The 20672-nt window shown below is 65.2% G+C and overlaps 2 protein-coding genes across 2 annotated transcripts; both read right to left on the bottom strand.

Annotated features, from left to right (window-relative positions):
• Positions 1-404: 404 nt before the first annotated feature.
• Positions 405-2733, bottom strand: ANTKMT (adenine nucleotide translocase lysine methyltransferase). Its single transcript, XM_086472840.1, has 5 exons — positions 2569-2733; positions 2379-2483; positions 1771-1911; positions 1215-1265; positions 405-593 (listed from the first exon to the last, which is right to left on the bottom strand). Exons 1-5 carry the CDS (start codon positions 2731-2733, stop codon positions 405-407), a joined length of 651 nt encoding a protein of 216 aa, XP_086328966.1.
• A 6596-nt stretch (positions 2734-9329) lies between these two features.
• METRN (meteorin, glial cell differentiation regulator) lies at positions 9330-12610 on the bottom strand. The gene is made up of 4 exons (XM_086473158.1): positions 12525-12610; positions 11030-11451; positions 10786-10845; positions 9330-9637 (listed from the first exon to the last, which is right to left on the bottom strand). The coding sequence occupies exons 1-4, from the start codon at positions 12608-12610 to the stop codon at positions 9330-9332; spliced, it is 876 nt and encodes a 291-aa protein (XP_086329284.1).
• Between the last annotated feature and the right edge of the window lie 8062 nt (positions 12611-20672).

Below are 20672 nucleotides of genomic sequence, written 5' to 3'. Positions count from 1 at the left end.
TGGCGGAGCAAAGCCTGAGGCCGGGAGCAGTGCCCGCTCTGCGGCTCCAAGAGCATTCTGCGGCTCCAAGGCAAAGCAAAAGTCTCAACAAAAGAACCAACCAAATGTTTATTTTGAAAAATTAGCTAGAAATAAAGTAGCAAATGTTCAGAAAGAGTCACTGGAGATTTAGCCCTTAAATCCTCTGACAATTCCAGGGTTTCTAGATCTGGGGTTTTCCCCTCCTTTGCTTTGCCCAAACTGCTCACTCTTTGGAAAACGGAGGGACTGCCACCCTGCAAGTCCCTGGGAAAAAGCCTGCCCAAGCAGCCCCCTTGCTGCTGTCCTGAGCTAAGCTCAAGGACTGGAGAGGCTCTGACCCCTACCGCGGCTGACCCTCAATGCCAGGCTTAGCAAGGCCGCTGTTAGGCTGGGCTTCCCTCTGTCCTGCTCTGCGCTGCTCGCCGCACCTCCTTCATGTCATAGGCCCAGACTTGCTCTAGCCCCTGCCCGAGAGTGCTGGTGGGGGTCCAGGAGGGGAAGGGGAAGCGTCCAGCCACCACCCGGGCTTCATCAGGGAGTTCTGCAAGGAGCTTTGTGGCCAGGGGAGGTTTCTGGGGAGAGAGAGAGACAAGCCAGGGCCAGGCGGCCTTAGGAAGCAGTCACGTAGTGGCAGTGCCACCAGGGACCACAGGGCAGTTCCTCGGCATGGCTGGTGGGCCCCAAGCAGGCAACGTCAACCAAAGACCCTTCCAAAACGTAGGGCTGGTACTAGCCCTGTGCACGGTTGGGACAAGGACCAAGTAACAAGCGACAGGATGAGAGGAAAGAGCCTCAAGTTGCGCCAGGGGAGGTTTAGACTGGACATTGGGAAAAATACCTTCACCAAAAGTCATCAAGCCCTGGACCAGGCTGCCCAGGAGAGCGGTGGAGTCACCAGCCCCAGAGGTATTTTAAAGACCTGCAGACGCGGCGCTGAGGGACAGGGTTTAGCAGTGGACTTGGCAGTGCTGGGCTAACGGGTGGACTTGGGGATCTTCAAGGTCTTTTCCAACCTCAACGATTCTGTGATTTTATAAATCTAAGTGGTGCTGAGCACCAAACTGCCCCCTCGCAGCGATGCCCACTTGGCCTTAAAGAGCCTTTGCCACTGTCCCAGATTCTCTCTCTTTTCTAAGGAAACCCCTTGAGCTCACTCAGAACGTTCTAAGTCGGGGTGCAAAGGACCGACTTACCACGCTGGGGGCCAGGAACACGATCACATTGTGGCAGTCGGAAAGATTCACCTTAAAAGAGAAGGAAAAGGGGAATGAAAGAAGCAACAGGCGGAACAGTGGGGGAACTGTTCGAGCAGCCCAACGCCTTGCAGGCAATCTTCTGAGTGCCGGAGGAAGCAAAGGTGCTCCACAATGTCTGGGACGGGGATGTGTGGGTGTGAAAGCAGCGCCTCTTGCAGAACACCTGCCTCCAACATCATCCCAGAACGACGTTCCCTGCTGGGTTTTCTCCGGTCAGGCTGCAGGTACCTGATGCCAGCTTTAGCAGCACGTCTCTGAGGGCCACTGTGTGTCAGCAGCACCTACGACCTCTTCTCAAGGCTGCTCTCAGAAGGCTGCAAAACCAGCAGTCAGCCCAGGCTGCTGTTCCCTTGGAAAGGAGGATGTTTTTTCCACCTCCTGGGAGCGGCATGGGTTGGGGAAGGAGCAAGCAACCGCCAGCAAAGCCTGGCTGGAGATGCAAACCTAGCTCCAGCCAGCGCTGAACACAGCCAGACCTTGGGGACGCCGTTACCTTCCACAGATCTTTCTTCAGGAAGGAAACCTGCCCATGGTACCCAGCCTTCCAGGCCCGGTAGTTGGAGAGACACAGCAGCCAGGGATTGAGCTCATAGCCAACGGCTGGTCTGAGCCCTTGCTTATGAGCCTCTACCACCTGGAGAAAGAGAGAGAGTTGCCACTAAAATGAACCTCGGCGCTGAGCCGGCGGGACAATTTGGGGGGGGGCAGGGCCTGTTGCCCAGCTCCGCTCGTTCCCTCCTGCTGGCTCATGGAGACAGCATGAACTTGGTCCTCAGCACCTGCCAGGCAAAGGCTCTTCTTCCTAGAGGGTCATTCCCACCCTGCTCACTGCATGTGATGGCTTCTAGGGCCATCTAAGTCTGTCTAGGACCATCTAGGGCCACCTAGGGCCACCTAGGACCGTCTAGGACCACCTAGGACTGTCTAGGACCACTATGGTCCAGGACCATAGCCAGGATGGCCACCTAGAACCGCAGCCAGGAGTGGGGCAGCCTGGGTCCCATCGGCCCTCCTGGTGAGCACAGCCCCCTTCCCTGCCCTTCACCCATCCCGGGGCAGCCCCAAGCTCCCCCACCCCAGCACCCCCCTGCCCCCCCTTACGAGCCGTCCATCTCCCGATCCCAGATCCACCGTCTTCCCCGCACGCCCCCGCAGCAGGGCCAGGGCGTTCGCCACTTGCCGGGGCCCGGCGGGCTGGTAGGGCACCTGGGGGAGAGGGAGGCGGTCAGGGCCGGGAGCGGGGAGTCCTCGGGGGGCTGAGGGGGTGGCTGGGGGGGGGCAGCGGCGGTACCTGGAGCCGCAGGGGGACCCGGCGGAAGCCGGGCATCAGCAGGGCGGCCCAGGTAGCCCAAGCGGCCCCCCCGCTGGCCACCGCCAGCTCCAGCAGCCCCCACCCGCCCAGCGGCTCCTTCTCTCGCCGGCCCCACAGCGCTTCCCCCGGTTCCTCCGGCTCCATGGCTGCCGGAAGGGGCGGCCCCACCGCCCGCCTTCCGCCGCTCCCCGCCCGGGGGTGGGCTGGGGGAGCGGGCCCGGGGCTACCGGCACCGGGGGGGGGCGGGCAGCTGGCCCAGGGCTACCGGTACCGGGGGGGGGGGCTGAGGGAGCGGCCCCGTGGCTACCGGCCCCGGGGGGGGGTGGGGTGGGGGGTGCTATTGCTCCCCCCCGCTCCGGCGGGTCTTTGTGTGCGGGGCTGCGGGGAGCGGCACCGCCTGCTGCGGCGGCACGGCTGGGCACGGTCGTGTGCAGTTGTGCAGGGTTGTGCGTGATTGTGCAGGGTTGTGCGTGATTGTTCACGGCTGCGGACGGTTGTGCACGGCCGTGCGTGGATGCGCGGGGTTGTATTTGGCTGTGCGCGGCTCTGGGTGGTTGTGTGTGGTTCTGCGTGGCCGTGCGTGGTTGTGTGTGATTGTGCACGGCTGTGTGCAGTGGTGCGGGGCTGGGTTTGGTCGTGCGGGGCTGCTCACAACCGCACGCGGCTTTGTGCAGCGGTGCACAGCTGCGCACGGATGAGTGCGGTGGTGCGAAGGTGTGAATGGTTGCGTGCGCTTGTGCACGGCTGTGCAGGGCTGTGCGTGGTCGTGTGCAGCTGTACATGGTTGTGTGCGCGTGTGCATAGCCGGGCACAGTTGTGCGTGGCTGTGTGCAGTTGTGAACAGCTGGGCGCAGTTGTGCGTGGCTGTGCGTGCTGCAGGGGCGCGGGCGGTGGGTTTCCTGCTGCGAGGGAGCAGTGACTGTGGGAAAATTCCAGCATGTGGGAAGCTGGGGGGGCTGGGGAGCAGCCAGGGCCCACAGCCCCTGCCCACCCGCAATTAATACCACCCCCCCAACCCACCGCAACCCCGGGGACACTGAGGACTCAATCGGGGGCGTGGACGCACAAGGGGCAAGCAGCTCCACTGCCCGAGCTGGCGCTTGCTGCCCCATCATCGTCTCGCCGAGGCTTTCACAGCCATCACCTTCCTCCACTGCTCCCCCCTTGGGCCAACATTTCCAGGGCTCCCCCTCCAGCACCATATCGGGGGGTCCCCTGAGAGCTCGGGGATGGCCTTGGGTGGTCCCTGCAATGGCCAACGGCACCTGTGCCCTCACCGTGGGGCAACCAGCCTCGTCGCACGCCCAGGGCTCCCAGGGGACGTCACCCACATGTGATTGCAGGTAGAGAAAACCCTGCAGGCAGCCATGGTCTGGGGTTGGCTTTGGGGTGCAGAGCAGCAGGATTGGGGAGCAGGGTTCCCACCTCCCCAGCCCTGGGGGCAGCACAGCTCGTGGCCCCCAGCACCAGCCCACCTGGAGACCCCCTTTCCCGATGAGCCAACGCAGGTAGCAGCCGAGGGAGGAGCTGCCGAAAACGAGCATGTGTTTCTGCTCCGATCTTGCCCTTTTTTGTGGGAATCAGACCTTCTGCCCTCAGAAAGAGGCTGCACCCACACCCACACGCGTGCACATGTGTGTTCTGCCCTCAAATCGAGGCGTGTAATGACAACCAGACCCTGTTAAACGCATTCCCCACAGCAGCAATGGGGCTCCACCAGGGAGGCAAAGCCATCCCTGCACCCTGCGTACAGCCCTGAAATATTGCCCAGGTCTCTTTCCCCTCCCTGCCCCACTGAAGGGCCCAACACGGCTCCAGGCAAATCGGAGGCCACGGGTATTTCTCCAATTTTCTGGTGCTCGCTGGCAGGTGGAGCCGGTTAAGGCTCAGAGTGAGCAGAAAATCAGGGGAAATCGGAGCTGGGGGAAAAGGGGGAGGGGGGACGACGACACAGGAGGCTGCTGCTGCAGAGGAGGAGGATGGTCCATGGGGATGAGCTGGTCCCTGGGGCAGCCCAAGGCCCCCCCCCGTGATGCTGCAGAGCAAATTAATTAATGAAGCAATTCCCAGGCAAGGCTGAGCCCTCCTCGCTGGGCCTCTGAGATTGGGGCTGGCAGAGGGGGAGGACAACATCCCCTTCTGCCCCAGCCCCGGGGTGCCCGGCAGCATCTCGGGGTGTCATGCCGAGCAGGTGGCCGTGCGAGGGGGACCAGTTGGGATGCGCCCGCCGGAGCCAAAGAGCTTTTAATCCTTCTCTTTCCAGGGCAGCTTCCCCCCGCCGGGGCCGCAGCGGCTGCAAAGCAGCCCTGACCGCCAGGAATTTGTCACTATGTGCTGGGAAAACTCCTTCCCGCCAGCTGTCGGCAGCCCGGCACGCCTGGCGCAGGCGCGTTGGACCAGGGAGAGACGGGGTGAGGGGCCGTGGGGGGCCCCACTGCGGGCCAGTGTCCTGCCCGGGCTGCCAGCATCCCTCCCCGGCACAGGGATGATGCTGGCTTGGCTTTGGCCAGACCAAAGCCATGGTGCTCAAAGCACACCAGGCTTTGGGGCGCAGCTCCCCCAGGGGTGGCAAGGTTGGGGGCGAGGGGTGTTGGTGTCCTCAGGGTCGCCAGGCTCTCACTTGTCCTCTTGCTGAGGGGCAGAGCTTGCTCTGTCCCACCTGGGGCTTGGGCTGTGACACCCCCCACCCCCCACCCCCCACCCCCAGTCTCTTCTCTGCTGCCCCGTGCAGATGCTCAAACTGCCCCATCCTACCTGCTGCCGGGCATCCCCTGGTGCCAGGGCATCCTGCTGACCCTATGGGGCATCCCCAAACCCCAAGGGCATCATCCCAACCTGATCGGGCACCCTCAGGCCCAGGGGCATCAACCCCTCACCCCAGGTGCACCGTCCTCACCCTATGGGGGACCCCTGAGCCCCAAGGGCGTCATCCAACCTTATGGGGGCATCTGTAACCCCGGAGGCCTTATCCAACCTTATGGGGCATCCCTTGCTCCTAGGGGCATCATCCTGACCCTGCTGGGGACCCGCTCTGGTCTCGGGGGCATTCCCTGGCCCCCCCGGCAGTTCCTGGGCCCTGGGGTGCTGCAGGCAGAGCAGGCAGAGCAGGCAGAGCGGGCAGGCTGCCTGGACATCCCCGGGGTGAAGGCAAGGCCTGCAGGTCCCTGCTCAGGGCCAGGGGCTGCAGGGAGGGCTGAGCAGAGCCGGCCGCCTTTGTGCCTCCCCTTTGTGCCCCTCGAGTCACACGTTCGGGCTTTTATCCAGCGGCCGGGAAGGAGGAGGGCGAAGGGGGCAGGAGAGGAGGGGAGAAGGGCTGGGGAATGGCGGGAAATGGTGGCTGCCTTTGTGTGACAGGGATGGGGACAGGGACCGGGGGACATCACGCCACTGCTCTGAGGTTTGCCGTGCCCATGGTTCGTGAACCCATCGGCAGCGTGACTGAAGGGGTCCACAGTCCCAGAGGGTTCCCTGGGCCGGGGCGAGGGGGTGGGTGTCCCCCAGCTCAGACACCTCAGTCCATGGCACATTTTCACTGAGGGAGCTCATTTTGGGGTGCTGCTTTCCATGCTGTCCCCCAAACCCACCCTCACGGCATGGGGGGGGGGGGCGGGGGGGGGTGGATAGGGAGGGGGGCTTTTGGAGAGGGTCTGGCTGGACCGTCCCCAGGGATACTGGGTGGTCATCACAATGCCTGTGGGGGGAGGACACACCCTTGACCCCTGCCGCTGCACTCCTCTCTCTGATCCCGTGTGGGCTCTGGCTGCCCCTCAGAGACCACCCCCAGCTCCCAAAGCAGCCCCTGCCACACTGCATCCCCCAGCCTGCTTCCCCCTGCCCCCTGCCACGCTGCCTCCCACCATATTTTCCCTCTTGCGGAGGAAATACGAACCGGGAGGGAGTTTGTCTCACTGTGTTTTTACCCTCCATGGCCATCTTCTGTGCCAAGAGGCTGGGCAGGAGTTTGGCTTGGCCAGGGCTGTGCTCTGCTTTCAGGGAAATGCTCGGGTGACCGGCCCTGGGGAGATGAGGATGCCAGGGCTGTGGGATGCTGCCTGGTGCCACAGCAGCCCCCGAGGAGCAGGGAAGGGCTGTTAGCCCCACCCTCCAGCAGGGAAACTGAGGCACCGGCACTGCTTATCCCCGTGGGATGGTCCCATAGGAAGCGTTTTTGCCGTGGCCAAGGCCCAGCTGCTGTGGGAGCCGGCAGTCGCGGGAAACGAGGGCGGCCGACCCAACCTGACACAGGGCAGAGGGCACCAAAAACAGCATGAAAAACCTCTGTGGTGGTGAACGAGCAGAATAACAGCCCTTTCCGCTGCAGCAGAATGAGCTGGTTTGCCCAAATAAACAGATTTGAAGAAAAACAAGAGATTCTGCTGCAGGACAGAAAGCCGCCGGATGCTCGGCGCATTAAACGCTGTAATTCAGCCGAGAGGAATGCGCTGGGTTATGGTGGGGATGGAGCAGCCATGCTTTACCCCCGGTGCGCACGGAGGATGTCGTGGGCAGCACAATTCCCTTTGCACCTCATTTATTGCTTTTCCAGCCTCATTTTTTTTCCTCCTCCGCTGGGTTTCCCACTCTTTCCCCCTTCCCCCTGCCTCGCTCAGCTCCTGCCTGCCACCAAAACCCAGGGGGGACGCTGGCATCCTCGAGAGCCCAGTGTGGAGCATTGCTCTCCCCCCGGCCCCTCCAGGGCTGGATCCTGCCCTTGGGCCCAGCCCTGCCCCAAAACGAGCACCAGCCCTTTGGCAGTAAAGTGTAAAGTAAGAATTGACCTCTCCTTAAGGAAAAACAAGTGTTGCGTATTGAACGCATCGGGCAGGCTCACAGCCATGAGCTCACAGACAGGATCTTATCACAACCAGATCACTTTATGCACATATATATATTTAATTAAACTCTGAAGCCCCCAGCACTCTTTGGAAATGGTTTCTTGGCAAGGAAAAGCATGTTACGGTCAGTGGGGGCACCAAATACCCAGCGGTTCAGCCTGGCCAGTAGTATTTGTTATTGAAATAATACTGAAACGGTATTAAAGCACAAGCTAGCGTGTGCCATGACCCCAGCTTGGGGGGGTTTGGGGGGCTCGGAGTGGCTGGCAGGGGGCTCAGGGTCTGAGCTTTTCCAGTGCTGAGCCCCTGTGGGCACCACTGATGGGGAGGAAAGATCCCTGGCTGGGGGTCCCATGCCCCAATCCCAGCCAGGTGTCCCCTGCCCAGTCTGGCTGGGGGTGGGGGAGTTGTCTCATGTCCCATTCCTGGCTGGGTGTCCCATGCCCCATCCCCGGCCAGGGTCCTGTCCCCCTCCCCACCATCCGGAGACGCCTGCGCAGCCCGGAGGAGCGGGGAGCTGGAGCCCCCCATGGAGGGGGGCAGCGGTGGGGCGGGAGCAGGCAGGGCTGGGACGCTGGGGCCGCGCAGCCCGGCACAATGAGGCCTTGTGGCCGCGGCTCTGATGAGAATCAGCCCTGACAGCGGCTCCGAGGTCACCCGCCCGGCGCGGGGCCACACAGCCCCCAGCCCCGGCCCCACTCACTCGGTGGTACCCGGGGAGAGCACCCACCCTGGGGGACACCGGGGACGCAGCATTTAGAAACAGCACTGTATCTCGCTCTGTGGATAGGTACACAGTTAGTAGGGCTGTTTCCAACCCCCCAGGAGGCAGGGCCAGTGGTTGGAGCTGGCACGGCTTCACACCATGGCACACACCAGCATCGGCACTTGCCTGCGGTGCCCGTTGGCAACCATCCTGCTCGGCTTTATAAAAAGGAGACGCACACACGCTACAAATACAGCTTAGTTTATAAAAAAAAGTCACAAATTTGGTATCGTTATAACTTTAGTGCACATACGATGCCCCCCCACCCCCACGGTCAAAAATTCCCCCCCCAGCTGGCACGGCATGGCCCACCGCCAGCGACCCGGCACGGCAGGACTTGGCAGCCGCTGCGAGGCCACGGCGGTGACGGGTGGCACGGCCAGACCTCTCCCCGCTCCCATGGCACCTTCCTGAATTGATGCTTTGGTCCTGCCCTGGCCGTGCCGAGGACACCTCTGTTCCCCATGCCAGCCTTCCTCCCACCTCACATCCCCCTCACTCTCTTCAGCCTCACTCCTCTTCCTCAGCATCCACCCCGCAGCTCCTGCCCGTGCCCCACGTTACAGGCAGGGCCAGGGCAAGGCTCACCACCATGCCACTCTCCCTTCCACCCCCAACATTGCGAATCCACCTCCTGGCCCTTCCACACCCCACCGTGCCCACCATATCCCCGGCCCTGCCACCGTGGCACCCACAGCCACAGCCATCCACCTTTGAGCCCTCCTGGGGTGGGGGGACGGCTGCCCCCATCGTGTTGGACCCACCACACCCCACAGCATCCCCTGAGCATGCAGCACCCCGAGCCTGCAGCACCCTGGTGCCCTGGGAGCCCCCAACCCATTGCCCCACGCTGCTGCACCCCTCACCCGGGCAGGTCCCTGGGGACCATGGGCAAGCCCCCCCCCCCCGGGAAAACCCCTTCCCTTCTGGCAGGATTTTCCTGGGACCCCCCCCCAGCCCAGCGGCGGGTGCTGCCGGAGCCCGGCTATGCAGCGAGAACCGAAGCGCCACGCTGCCTCCGAACACCATCCCTGCCGGCACACCGCCCCCACGTCCCCCCCCCCGGGGATGCTCTCGCTGCCTGAGGGACTCCAGCACCCCCAGCACCCACGGGGGCCGGGCTGCCCTCCCCGAGCTGCTCAGTCCACGGGGAACTCGCAGGGGTTCTGGCGCATGCGCCGCGCCCCCTCGTAGATGCGCTGGAAGTCCCGGTAGCGGGGCGCGCAGCTCAGCCAAGCTTCGCCGAAATGCAGCCACCCCGTGAAGAGGAAGGTGCCGGGGCCCGGCTTGACGCCACAGCGCAGCGGGGTGCGGATGCTGCCCACTGGCCGTCCCCCCACCTGGAAGAGGGGGAACTTTTGGCGGTGGATGCGGGCGGCGCTCACCCCGATGACGGATTCCTGCAGCTCCGCGTCGTTGGAGACGCTCCGGATGCTGCCACGGATCACTGCAGGGCGAAGGCAGGGAGGGGTGTCAGCATGTCCCTGTCCCCCTCCCTGTCCCCATCCTCCCTAGCTTTCCCTGGCCCCATTCCCATCCCTATCCCCATCCCCACCTCCATTCCCATTCCTGTTCCCATCTCCAATTCCATTCCCATCCCCTTCCCCATTTCCATTCCCATCTCCAATTCCATTCCCATCCCCGTCCCCATTCCCTGTCTCCATCCCCATCCCTGTCCCCTTCCCCATCCCTGTCCTCCTCCCCATGCCCATCTCAATTCCCATCCCCATTCCCATGCCCATCTCAATTCCCATCCCCATTCCCATCCCCATTCCCCATCCCCGTCCCCATTCCCTGTCTCCATCCCCATCCCTGTCCCCTTCCCCATCCCTGTCCTCCTCCCCATGCCCATCTCAATTCCCATCCCCATTCCCATGCCCATCTCAATTCCCATCCCCATTCCCATCCCCATTCCCCATCCCTGTCCCCATTCCCTGTCTCCATCCCCATCCCTGTCCCCTTCCCCATCCCTGTCCTCCTCCCCATGCCCATCTCAATTCCCATCCCCATTCCCATGCCCATCTCAATTCCCATCCCCATTCCCATCCCCATTCCCCACCCCTGTCCCCATTCCCTGTCTCCATCCCCATCCCTGTCCCCTTCCCCATCCCTGTCCTCCTCCCCGTGCCCATCTCAATTCCCATCCCCATTCCCATGCCCATCTCAATTCCTATCCCCATTCCCATCCCCATTCCCATCCCCTTCCCCATCCCCGTCCCCATTCCCCGTCTCCATCCCCATCCCTGTCCCCTTCCCCATCCTTGTCCTCCTCCCCATGCCCATCTCAATTCCCATCCCCATTCCCATGCCCATCTCAATTGCCATCCCCATTCCCATCTCAACTCCCATCCCCATTCCCGTCCCCATCTCCATCCCTGTCCCCCTCCCCATCCCTGTCCTCATCTCAATTCCCATCCCCATTCCCATCCTTGTCCCCATCCCACAGCCACCTCTGTGACACTGATGGCCACCACCCAAGCCAGACCAGCCCATGGAGACCAGGGCTTCCTGGGGGCCATCGCTCTCCCAGTTTGAGTTTCCTTCCCTCCCCTGGGACCCCAGGACCCTCCCAGCACCCGGCGTGCCTGCACTCACCAAAGTCACTAGTGCAAATGGCCATCAGGATCTCGGTGTCATTGCACGGCCGGCACGCCCCTGCAAAGGCCAAGCACGGCTTGTCACCACCCGTCACGGCGGTGGCTCCCAATGACCAGCCTTGGTGGGGGACCACCCTGGATCCACCCCTCCATCCCCTCGCCTCCATGCAGACCGGGGACACCCTGGCGATGGCAACTCTGGGGAAACTGAGGCAGGCTGACCCGGGATGCTCGGTGCTCACCTTCTCCGGTGAGGCTGGCAGCAGGGAGCGCTGGGTGGGCCAGCCAGTCCCCCCGCAGCTCGTAGCGGAAGGCGGCGATGCGGCGGCTGATGTCGCGGTGCGGGGTGGCCTGGAGGAAGAGAGCCACCTTCTCCCGGGGCAGCCAGCTGAAGCAGCGGACGCGGGGCCGGGGGGCTTCGGGCAGCAGCAGCTCCAGCACCCCCTCTTTCTCCAGGTAGAGCTGAGCCCCCCGGAAGGTGCCGGCGGGTTTGACACAGGCAGTGACATGCCGGGGGCTCCTGCCCTTGATGGCGGCAGTGGTGGGGGGCAGGCGGGGGGCCAGGCGGAGGCGAAGGGCCCCCGTGGGGTACAGCCATTCCAGTGAGCCCTCGGCGCAGTGCAGGGAGAGCTGCTCCACGCTGCCTGCCTCCTGCGACAGCCCACTGCGAGGCACAACACCCCCGTCAGCTGTCACCCTGGGACCCCCCCGGGTGATGGGGACCCCCCCACCCCCAAGCCTGTGTCCCCCCACCACGGCAGCACCCTGGCATTCCTGAGCAGCACCTCGACGGAGGTGAACACCGTGAGGAAGAGCACCAACCCCTCGATGCTTTGGACTTGGGGTGCAAGCGCATCATTTGGGGGGTGCTCGTGTTTCCCAGCACATCCCCGGGGGGGGCTGGGGGGGGGGCAGCAGCACAGGCCCCCTTGCACCCAAGGTGGGCTCCCAAGCCACCGCAGCCAGGGTGCCCATGGCCTTGGGGTCGCCTGTTCCCTTGCATCCCCGCACTTTGGGGGATCCCCAGGGAATGCTGGGGGGTTCCACACCCTCCCCCCCAACTCTCGCGTGTAAGCGGTGCCCGGAGCCGCGTCTTGCCCGCTGTATTTTTAGCAGGGGGGGGACACGACACACACACGCGGGAAAGCCGGGCCGGGGGGAGTGGGAGCAGCCGTGGGGCTGCTTTGTCCCGGCCACGCTGCTCGTGGCCCCGGCGGCCCCCCACACCCCCCGCGGGGGGCTTGCGGCAGCCCCTCCCGGCGGGCCCCGGTTCTTTGTTCCGGAGCTCGGCGCCTTCCCCACGGCGGCCAGCGGCGTGTCGGGCCTCGGCGAGGGGCGAGGGGACCCGGCGGCCTCACGGGGGTAGGGGGGAAGGGGCTGCCGTGGAGGCCGGGAGCCCCGCGGCCTCATCACGCCGGGGACCAGCATCCGTCGTGGGGGTGGCTGGGAGGAGCAGGCAGGAGTGGGGAAACTGAGGCAGGCGCAGGTCCCAGCAGCCCACCCGTGACCCTTCCCCACGGGTGCAGGAGGGGGTAGCAGCCCCTCCCCGCTGCCTGCCCGGTGGGAGAAGGGGGCAGACACCACCCCCCCCAAGCCTGCCCTGCCCGGGCGGCGGGAGCTTCCCGGGGGGCTGCAAACCGGGAAGCGGCGGCGGGGGGGATGCTGAGGCGGGGATCTGCTTGGGCCCCCCCCCCCCCCAGCCCCGTACCCTAGGCTGCTCCCGGTGCCGGTGCCTACCTGCCCCTCCAGCTGCACTGATCCGCCGAGGCCCCGCCGAGCGCCGCGCCCAGCCCGGCCAGGCACAGCGCCCGCAGCGCCCACATGGCCGCGCCCGCGGCGGCCCCGGGGCGGCCCGGCCCGGCCCTGCCCGGCCCTGCCGGCACCGCTGCCCGCACCGGCGGCGGGGGGGGTGGGGGGGGGGGAGCGGGGCCACCACCCCGCGCCGCGCCCCAAACTTTCCGCCAATGGCGGCGGCGGGGCGGGGCCGCCCCCCCCCCCCCCCCGCTCTCCTCCGACGGCACCGGCAGCGCCCGCCTCGGGCATCCCCGGACCCCCCCGGGGCTCCCGGCGGCCGTTCTCCACCTGGGGTCGACAGCGGCCGGGGGGGGACCTGAGCTGAGGGCGGGGGGCGGGGCGGGGGGGGGGGGGGGGAGCAGGGCTGGGGCATGGCGGGTGCACCCTGGGCTACAGACACCACCCCCCCCCGGGTGTGTGCACCCCGAGTTTGCGCACCCCTGGCTGTGCGCGGCCTGGGCTACCGCACCCCAGGGTGGGTACACCCCTACAGCACCCCAGGGTGGGTACACCCCAGTTGCGCCCACCCCGGGCTACCTGCATCCCAGGTCATGCACACCCCGGGGCTGCAGCACCCCAGGCTACAGGCACCCCAAGCTATGCACAACCCGAGCTACAGGTACCCCAGGCTGTGCACACCCCCAGCTATGCACACCCGGGGCTATGGACACGCCAGGCTACACACACCCCGAGCTATGAACACCCCAAGTTATGCACACCCCAAGTTATGCACACCCCAGGCCATTCACACCGCAGGCTGTGCACACCTCAAATCATGCGCACCCTGAGCTACACACACCCTGTGCTACAGGCACCCCAGGCTGTGCACACCCTGAGTTATGCACACCCCGAATTATGCACACCCCAAGCTCTGCACATCTTGGGCTGTGCACACCCTGAGTTAAGCACACCCCAAGCTGCGCACACGCCAGTCTATACACATCCCGCTCTACTCACACCCCAAGATATGCACCCCCCAAACTATGCACGCCCCTGGCTATGCACCCCCCCAAGCCATACAGCCCCCCTGGTTTACACCCCTGCAGAACTGCGCACCCCAAGAGTTACGCGCACCCCAACCTCCATACAAACTACCCCCCCCCCCCGCCCCAGCAGCACCCTCCGACCCATGGGGCCACTTTCTTAACCAGGGGAAGCGAAGGCACCTGGTGATGGGGCTGGCATGGGGGGTAAACATACCCGAACCCCCACTTCCCCCCTTCCAATCCTGCCCCCCGGGATTTTATATATCTCTCCCCGCCCCGCTTTCAGCCGCTATTGTGCCAGCACTACAAACCCCACAATTAATTAAGTTTCCATCCAGTGACAGCCCGCCAAAATGTTTGAAATAAACACCGAACAATTGGGATGGGATGATACAGGCCGGGAACAAAGTCCCCGGAGAGAGGGTGGAGCGGAATGGAAATGAGGGATTGTAAATTTGGATGGTGGAAAGAAAGAGGGGAAGGGGGGGAAGGGGAGGGGGTCGAGGAGGCGGGAGGCAGGGGGAGAAGGGGATTCGAAGCTCTCCGGCCATGAAATGATGCTGAAAGAAGTCAAGCTGCTGGAATCCGTGGAAAATGAAGGGCTGGAGGGGCTGCGGGTTAAGGTGGAGCGGGTCGGGGTGGGGGTTGGGGTGTCAGGGTGGGGTGTCGGGGTGGGGTGTCGGGGTGGGGCGGCTGCTGGCTGCTGTGTGGGGTTGCTCATCTCGAGGGCCTGGCTCGCAGGTGACCCCCCGCATGGGGGGACGTGGGGCCTGGGGCCAGATCCTATGTCACCATGGGGAAGTGGGGCCGGCTGCACTCAGAGCTCAGTGTGGGGTCCAGCCAAGGAGCCCACAAACTGCCTCCACCAGGACCCCAGAGGCGAGGTGGCACCCGATGGGGTGTGACACCCGGTGTGGCGGCACCAGGGGTAGGGTGGCACCAGAGGTGAGGCAGCACAGGTGCCACCAGGTGCTGGTGTCCCTAGGCCAGGGACCTGCTGCCACCAAGGCTGATCCCCCGCCCGGTGGGGTGCTCAGCACCCACGAGTGACTTTCTCTTGGGACACCCCAGGGCGCAGGGAGGCAGGGGGGATGTGGGTGTTTGCAGGCCGGAGGCCAGTGCCCTCGTCCCCAAGGGCACCCAGCGGTGAGCCTGCCCTAACCCCACCGTGGCACCCCAGGACGAGCCGGCACCCCCGGGCCCCGCCGCAGCGCGGGTGTGCAGCACCCCGATCCACCTTAACTGGGTGACACTCGAGAAACCAGCACCAGCTGGACGAAACCCCCTCGGCCAGCCCTGGCTTCCCTCCCCATGGCCACTGGGCCAGTGGCACCCCCGCCTTCGGGGCACGGCCATCAGGGGGGCCAGGAGCCCCTTCGGAGCAGCCACCAGAGCTGGGGCTGACCTGGGACTGGGACCCCGCCCCAGCACCCCCCCCAGTCCGCTCATTCCCCGATGGGGAAGAGCATCTCTGGGCTTTGTCGGAGCTGCCGCCGGCTGCCAGCCGCGCCCGGGAGCTCTGAGCGGTCGCCGTGTCCCCTCCTTGTCCCCCGGCTGCCGCAGGGACGGTGGCCCCCATGGGGCTGGCGCCCGGGAGCTGCCCGAGCAGGGGAGCAGGGGAGCAGGGGAAGCCCCCGGCCCCTGCAGCGGGTCCCGGGCAGCTCCGGGCTCCCGGCTTGGCCGCGGGCCACCCTCGCCCCGCTCCGGCCAGCGGGGCCCGGGGATGTTCGGGCTCGCAGTGCCCTCTTGTGACCGCGGGCACGGTAGCTGCTCCGCCTGCCCCCGGGCTGGGGGACCCCGGGGGTCTGCGGCGGAGCGGGGATGGAGCCAAGTGCCGGCAGCCCCAGCCCCTCCGGGCACGCCGCTCCTCTGCCTGGTGTCCCGCCTCAGCCCGCCCTCCTCCCGTTCAGAACCATCGCCCCTGCTCCTGTCCCTGCAGGGCCTGGTGAAAAACCCCTCTCCGTCGGCCCTAGGCAGCGCCAGGCTCCAAGGAGGTCCTCTCCAGGCTGCAGAACCCCAACTCTCCCAGCCTTTCTCCTCTGGAGAGGTTCCTCCAGCCCTCGGCCATTTCCCTGCTCCCCTCCGGACCCGCTCAGACGGGTCCAGCTCTGCTTTGGGCTGCACCCCAGAGCTGGACGTGTGCTCCAGAGGTGTCTCACACTGTGCTGTCTCAGGTGGTGACCAAGGGGCCCAGACTCATCTGCCACCCATGGGGCACCTCGGGGCTCCACAGCAGGAGGGACCCTGGCTGCTTTCTTTGTGCATTTTGGTGATCCTCTCTTTCCCTGCCGAGTCACCCTGAGGTTTCTCCTTTCCTGGGCATCCCCCCCTCTCCCGCCTCCAAGCCCCTGGCAGGTCCCTGGGGCACCCATGCTGCCTGCAAAGGGTCCCCATAGGGTGGCTCTGGGCACCGTCTGCCCTGCGCCGTGGGTGGGTGACTACGAGGGCAGCAACACTCCAGTCTGGGCCATGCCTAGAGGCAGAAACCCTCCTGGAAAGGCAAAATGAGGGGGCGGGGGGGGGGGGGGGGGGGGGGGGGCGATATTGGAGGCCTGCTCAGAGGCTTTCTCCACCCCACTGCCTGGCTGCCCATGGCTGCGTGGGGAGCTCTCCCGCACAGCTGAGCACCCACAGGAGATGTGGCTACGGTAGGCACCCATCTCATCTTTAAAAAATAGTTGAGGAGCCTTACCACTACTGCTGTCCCAGCCCTTACCCATGGAACCTGGGTGCCAAATGGGCTCTGTCCCCTCCTGGTGCCCCCAAGCACCTCGACACCCAGGCTGGTGCCCTGGAGAGGCTGGAGGAGCTCAAGGAGGCCATCAGGAAGGGAACCACGGGAAGAGGGTCCCCATGACAAGGTGGGGGTGCCCAAGGCAAGGAGGGGATCCACACGTCAAGGCAAGGGTTCTCATGGCAAGCTGGGAGTCCACATTAGTGGGAGGAGTTCCCCATGGCAGGATGAAGCTCCCAGCAGCTGAATGGGGGTCCTCACAGCTGGATGAGGGTCCTCACAGCTGGATGAAGGTCCCCACAGCAGTGTGGTCATCCCCACAGCTATTTGAGGATCCCCACAGAAGCCTGAGGGTCCTCATGGCTGGGCCCTGCCCTCACCCACCCTCACCTGCATGTGGCCTGGAGAAGGGGGAGCCCTGGGGTGGGGTGTCAGATCCTTGTCAGGGGGGTTCCAGGGGGGTCTGAGCCCTGTGGAGGGCCCAGAGGAGCTGAGCCCTGGGGTGAGCACACTGGGGGGGAACCTGGGGGCTGTAGCAGGGTGGTGACCCGGCGGTCAGGCCACCCCGTTCCCCTCAGCAGCATCCCGCCGCCACAGCCGGGCCCCAGTGCGTGCATCCCGCGGGGCGGCGGATGGAGCCGCCTATTGATTCGTAGCCCGGGCTAAAAATAACTTTCAACTCTTCATCCCGAGCTGTGAAAAATCCCCCATTGCTAAGCGACGGGTTACCGGGAGACAGCCGGCGCTAGGCGACGGCGGTTGCCGCGGCGACACGGCCCCCTGCGCACTGCGGTCCAGCTTTGGCACCGGTGGTCCCAACCGGACATGGTGACACCGGGCCCGGGGTCCCATCGCCGTAGGGATGCGGGTGAGACCCTTCAGCATCCCCTACCAGGACGGCTCTGCAGGAAGAGGAGTTGGGGAGGAGCGGTGGTGCTTGGCTTTTGGGTGCTGGCCTGGCCCGAGCATGGGGACACTGGCCACCACCCTCCTGGCACGCAGAAGGGAAGGTCCCCACGGAGCAGGGAGGCTCAGGGGGCCTGGCCGGCCACAGCACGGGTGACAAGGCGGTGTTGTCTGTGGGGTGAGTTGGGGTGGCTGGGCACCTCACCTCAGGCACCCTAGGGTATGGGTATCCTCCCGGGCTGGTGGCACAGGGCGTCCACCCCAACTGGGTTCCCTCCACTGGGGACATGCACCCAGAGACTCCTCCAGTGGTTGTGACCCTTCTTGGCATGAAAACGTCCCCAGGGCATGGTGCCACGCCAGTGTGTCCCTTCTGGGGCCCAGAGCTGGCAGGGGTTAGTGACAATGGGGCTGTGCCAGGACCAAGGGCACAACAGGGACCATCCAGGACCTGACTGTCACCCTGTGCCCACCAGCCCTGCTGGAACTGGGCTCGCTCTGGGAGCACAGTGTGTGTGCCCTGAGGGCTGGACCACTACCCTGGGTGTCAATTCCCCTGGGATACCCCCATGGGGGACAAGGCATCACAGGGGGACAGGGCATTGCTGGGGGCACAAGGGATCACTGGGCGGGGGGGGGGGGGGGGGGGGGGGGGGCAGGGGAAGGACCTCCAGGTCCTCAGGCGATGAGGAAAAGACGCGTCACCCGCATGAGGCCACTGACCCTCATGTCCCCGCAGTCACTGGCCCCTCTGACCCCTTTTCCTGCATTTCTCACCCACAGGGCAGGGTGGGAGGAGGGTGTGAGTGTGAGTGCGAGTGCAAGTGTGCGTGTGTGCACAGTCTCCTCCCCCAAACTCCCTCCCAGCTGCCAGTGCGAAACCTGACCTGCCTTATAAATAATGGAGGCAGGAGCCAGGCAGATGGATCCAGGCAGCTCCATCAGCCTCCCCGGGGGCAGCCGGCCGAGCTGGTCCTGCCACCCGCATGGGGCTGTGCGAGGGGAAGGCGGAGGGGACGGGCTTAAATGTGGCAGCTAACCAGTTCCCTCTGTTTTGGGGAGCAGTGGTGAAGCTGGGCCCCAGACTGGGGGTGTTGGGTGGGTGCTAAGCTAGGAGTGGTGGGAAATGGAGGGCAGCAATGGGGCATTCTCCAGCTGCAGGTCCCACCACCAGCTGTGGTCTGGGTGGGTGAACTCCCCCCCCTCCCCTCCCCCAGTGCCTGGATGCAGCCCCTTCCTTGAGCAGCACCCAGGGGTGCTGGAGCTGAAGCGACCATCCCCGCTGTATCCTGGGGGCTGTCAGCAGGGCCTGAGTTGGCTGCTGGGGCGAGAGGGGTCTGCACTGGAATTTCTGGCCTGCCAGCACCCTGGTGGGGAGAGAGCCAGAGCGAGCATTCATCTGTCCAGCCACCCCTCCATCCCTCCTTCCACCCCTCCCTCCATCCTTCCACCCCTTCATCCCTCCATCCCCCCCTTCATCCCTCCATCCCCCCATCCTTCCCTCCATCCTTCCACCCCTGCATCCCTCCATCTCCCCATGCCTCCCCCCATCCCCCCCTCCATCCCCCCACCCCTCCCTCCATCCCCCACCCCATCCCTCCATCCTTCCATCCTTCCACCCCTCCAGCCCCCATCTCTCTATCCCTCCCTCCATCCCCCCAGCCTTCCACCCCTGCATTCCCCCCCTCACACACCCACCCACCCCTCTCTCCCCCTGCCTGCACACCCAGCCGCCAGCCCAGCCCTACCCGCACCCCCCACACACACCCCACCCCATCCCCGCATCCCTCCCTCCGTGTCCCGCACTCTCACCTCCCCGCTCCCGGTACCGGTACCGTCCCGCCACGATCCATTATCGCTACCGACGACGGTGTCTCTTTAACAGCCTCCGCTGCTGACACGCGTGTGCGTGTGTGCAAACGCGCGTGTGCGTGTGCGAGCAGCTCCCCGGGCTGGCTGGCAGGAGGGACCCCCCTTCTCCATCCCCCCCCTCCCGGAGCCGGAGCCGGCCCCATTCCCCCCCCTCCCCGCTTATTTTTCCTGTTGTTTAGCGCGGGGTTGGGGCGGGGGCCGGGCAGGATCCGGCCCCTTTTCCAACGGGGATTTTTTTGGGGTGGTTTTTGGGTTTGGTGGGTTTGTTTTGGTTTTGGGTTTTTTTTTTTTTTTTTTTTCCGATTCTCTTCCCGGTGGGTTTTTTTCCTGCAATCAAGAAAGGACGGGCACAAGGCATGGCATGAGCTTCGGGAGACGGTGCTGGAGGTAAGAGCCGCTCGGGAAAACGCTTTGCAACACAAAGCTGGTGCCGGTGAAACCAGTACCGGCACCGCAACCACCCCTCGCCGCATCCCGCATCATGGAGCCGCGTTATATAACGGCGGCGGAGCCGGCCCGGCCCCGGGGCTCCCGGTCCGGTGGCGCCCCCCGCCCCTTGCCTTCCCGTCTCCCGGTAGCTCAACGGAGGATAGTGAACCCCCCGCAGTGATGCTGCCCCCCCCCCCTCGCCCCGGTCTGGGGACCGGGGGGTTGTTGGGGGGGGTGTGTGTAGGTGGTGCCCCCCCCCCCCCCCCCCCGCCAAGCATGGCCAGGCATCACGGGGAGGGGGGGTCGGGTGGGTACCGGGGGACGTAGGGATGCTTTGGGGTGTAGGGGGATATCATTGTGGGGATGGGGTGACCGGGGTGTAGGGCTGCTTCTTGGCCCCCCGCTCCCCGTCTTCTGCTGCCAGCCCCCAAACTGCCTCTTGTCCTCCTCAGTGGCACCACAGGACCGTTGGCACCCCCAGAGCTGCACCCCAACACCCTGACACCCCTGGACCCTGACACCCCAACACCTCATTGGGGTTTTCCTTGGGTGCAGGGTGACACAGGCTGAGGGGACAACAGCAGCAGCCACCCACCACCCCAGGGCCCAGGGGGTGGAGGAAGGGGAAGGCCCTGGTGGGGATGGAGCTGGGGAGGCTGAGCCCCACAGTGGGGTCCCACAGAGCCCAGAGCCGGGCCAGGGACCCCCCAGCAGCCCGGGGGTTGGGCAACAGGCTAGGGGCAGGGGATGGGGATGGGTGGAGGGGTCCATGTGCAAGGCTGGCTGGGGCCAAGGGTTGGGTGGGCAGGCTGAGCCCCGCGGAAGGGCTGGGACAGATGGGGGAAACAGAGGCACGGGGTTGTGGCAGCAACCAGGCAGAGACCCCCATGACCTCAGTCAGGTGGGGGTCCAGGAGTGCCATGGGGCACAGGGCCAGGGCAGCTCTGGTTCTCAGGCATCTGCTGGTGCTGGTGGGACGTGGCAGTGCCTGGGCAGTGAAGGCCAGAGCGTGGCAGTCCCTGCGGCAGGGATGCTCCTGGAAGAGCTCCTGCCCCAGGACCACCCTCTTTTCCCAAGGTACAGGGGATCTCAGGTCCCCTCTACAGCACCCAGGGGATCTCAGCATGCAGCAGGATGGGAGCAGCAGGCGCAGAGCAAGCGCCA

Source organism: Leptosomus discolor, chromosome 14 (assembly GCF_034619465.1).
Source record: "Leptosomus discolor isolate bLepDis1 chromosome 14, bLepDis1.hap2, whole genome shotgun sequence".
Lineage (NCBI taxonomy): Eukaryota > Metazoa > Chordata > Aves > Leptosomiformes > Leptosomidae > Leptosomus > Leptosomus discolor.
Note: the sequence above shows the minus strand (reverse complement) of the source record. Positions and strands in the feature narration are given on the sequence as shown.

Coding starts and splice junctions, on each gene's coding strand:
- ANTKMT (XM_086472840.1), bottom strand. CDS start 2,733: ATGGAGCCGGAGGAACCGGGGGAAGCGCTGTGGGGCCGGCGAGAGAAG. Junction 1,266..1,770: donor TGAAGAAAGATCTGTGGAAG/GTAACGGCGTCC, acceptor TTCTCTTTTAAG/GTGAATCTTTCCGACTGCCA. Junction 594..1,214: donor TGTTCCTGGCCCCCAGCGTG/GTAAGTCGGTCC, acceptor CTCTCTCCCCAG/AAACCTCCCCTGGCCACAAA.
- METRN (XM_086473158.1), bottom strand. CDS start 12,610: ATGTGGGCGCTGCGGGCGCTGTGCCTGGCCGGGCTGGGCGCGGCGCTC. Junction 11,452..12,524: donor CAGTGCAGCTGGAGGGGCAG/GTAGGCACCGGC, acceptor TGTGCCTCGCAG/TGGGCTGTCGCAGGAGGCAG. Junction 9,638..10,785: donor CATTTGCACTAGTGACTTTG/GTGAGTGCAGGC, acceptor TTCGCCCTGCAG/TGATCCGTGGCAGCATCCGG.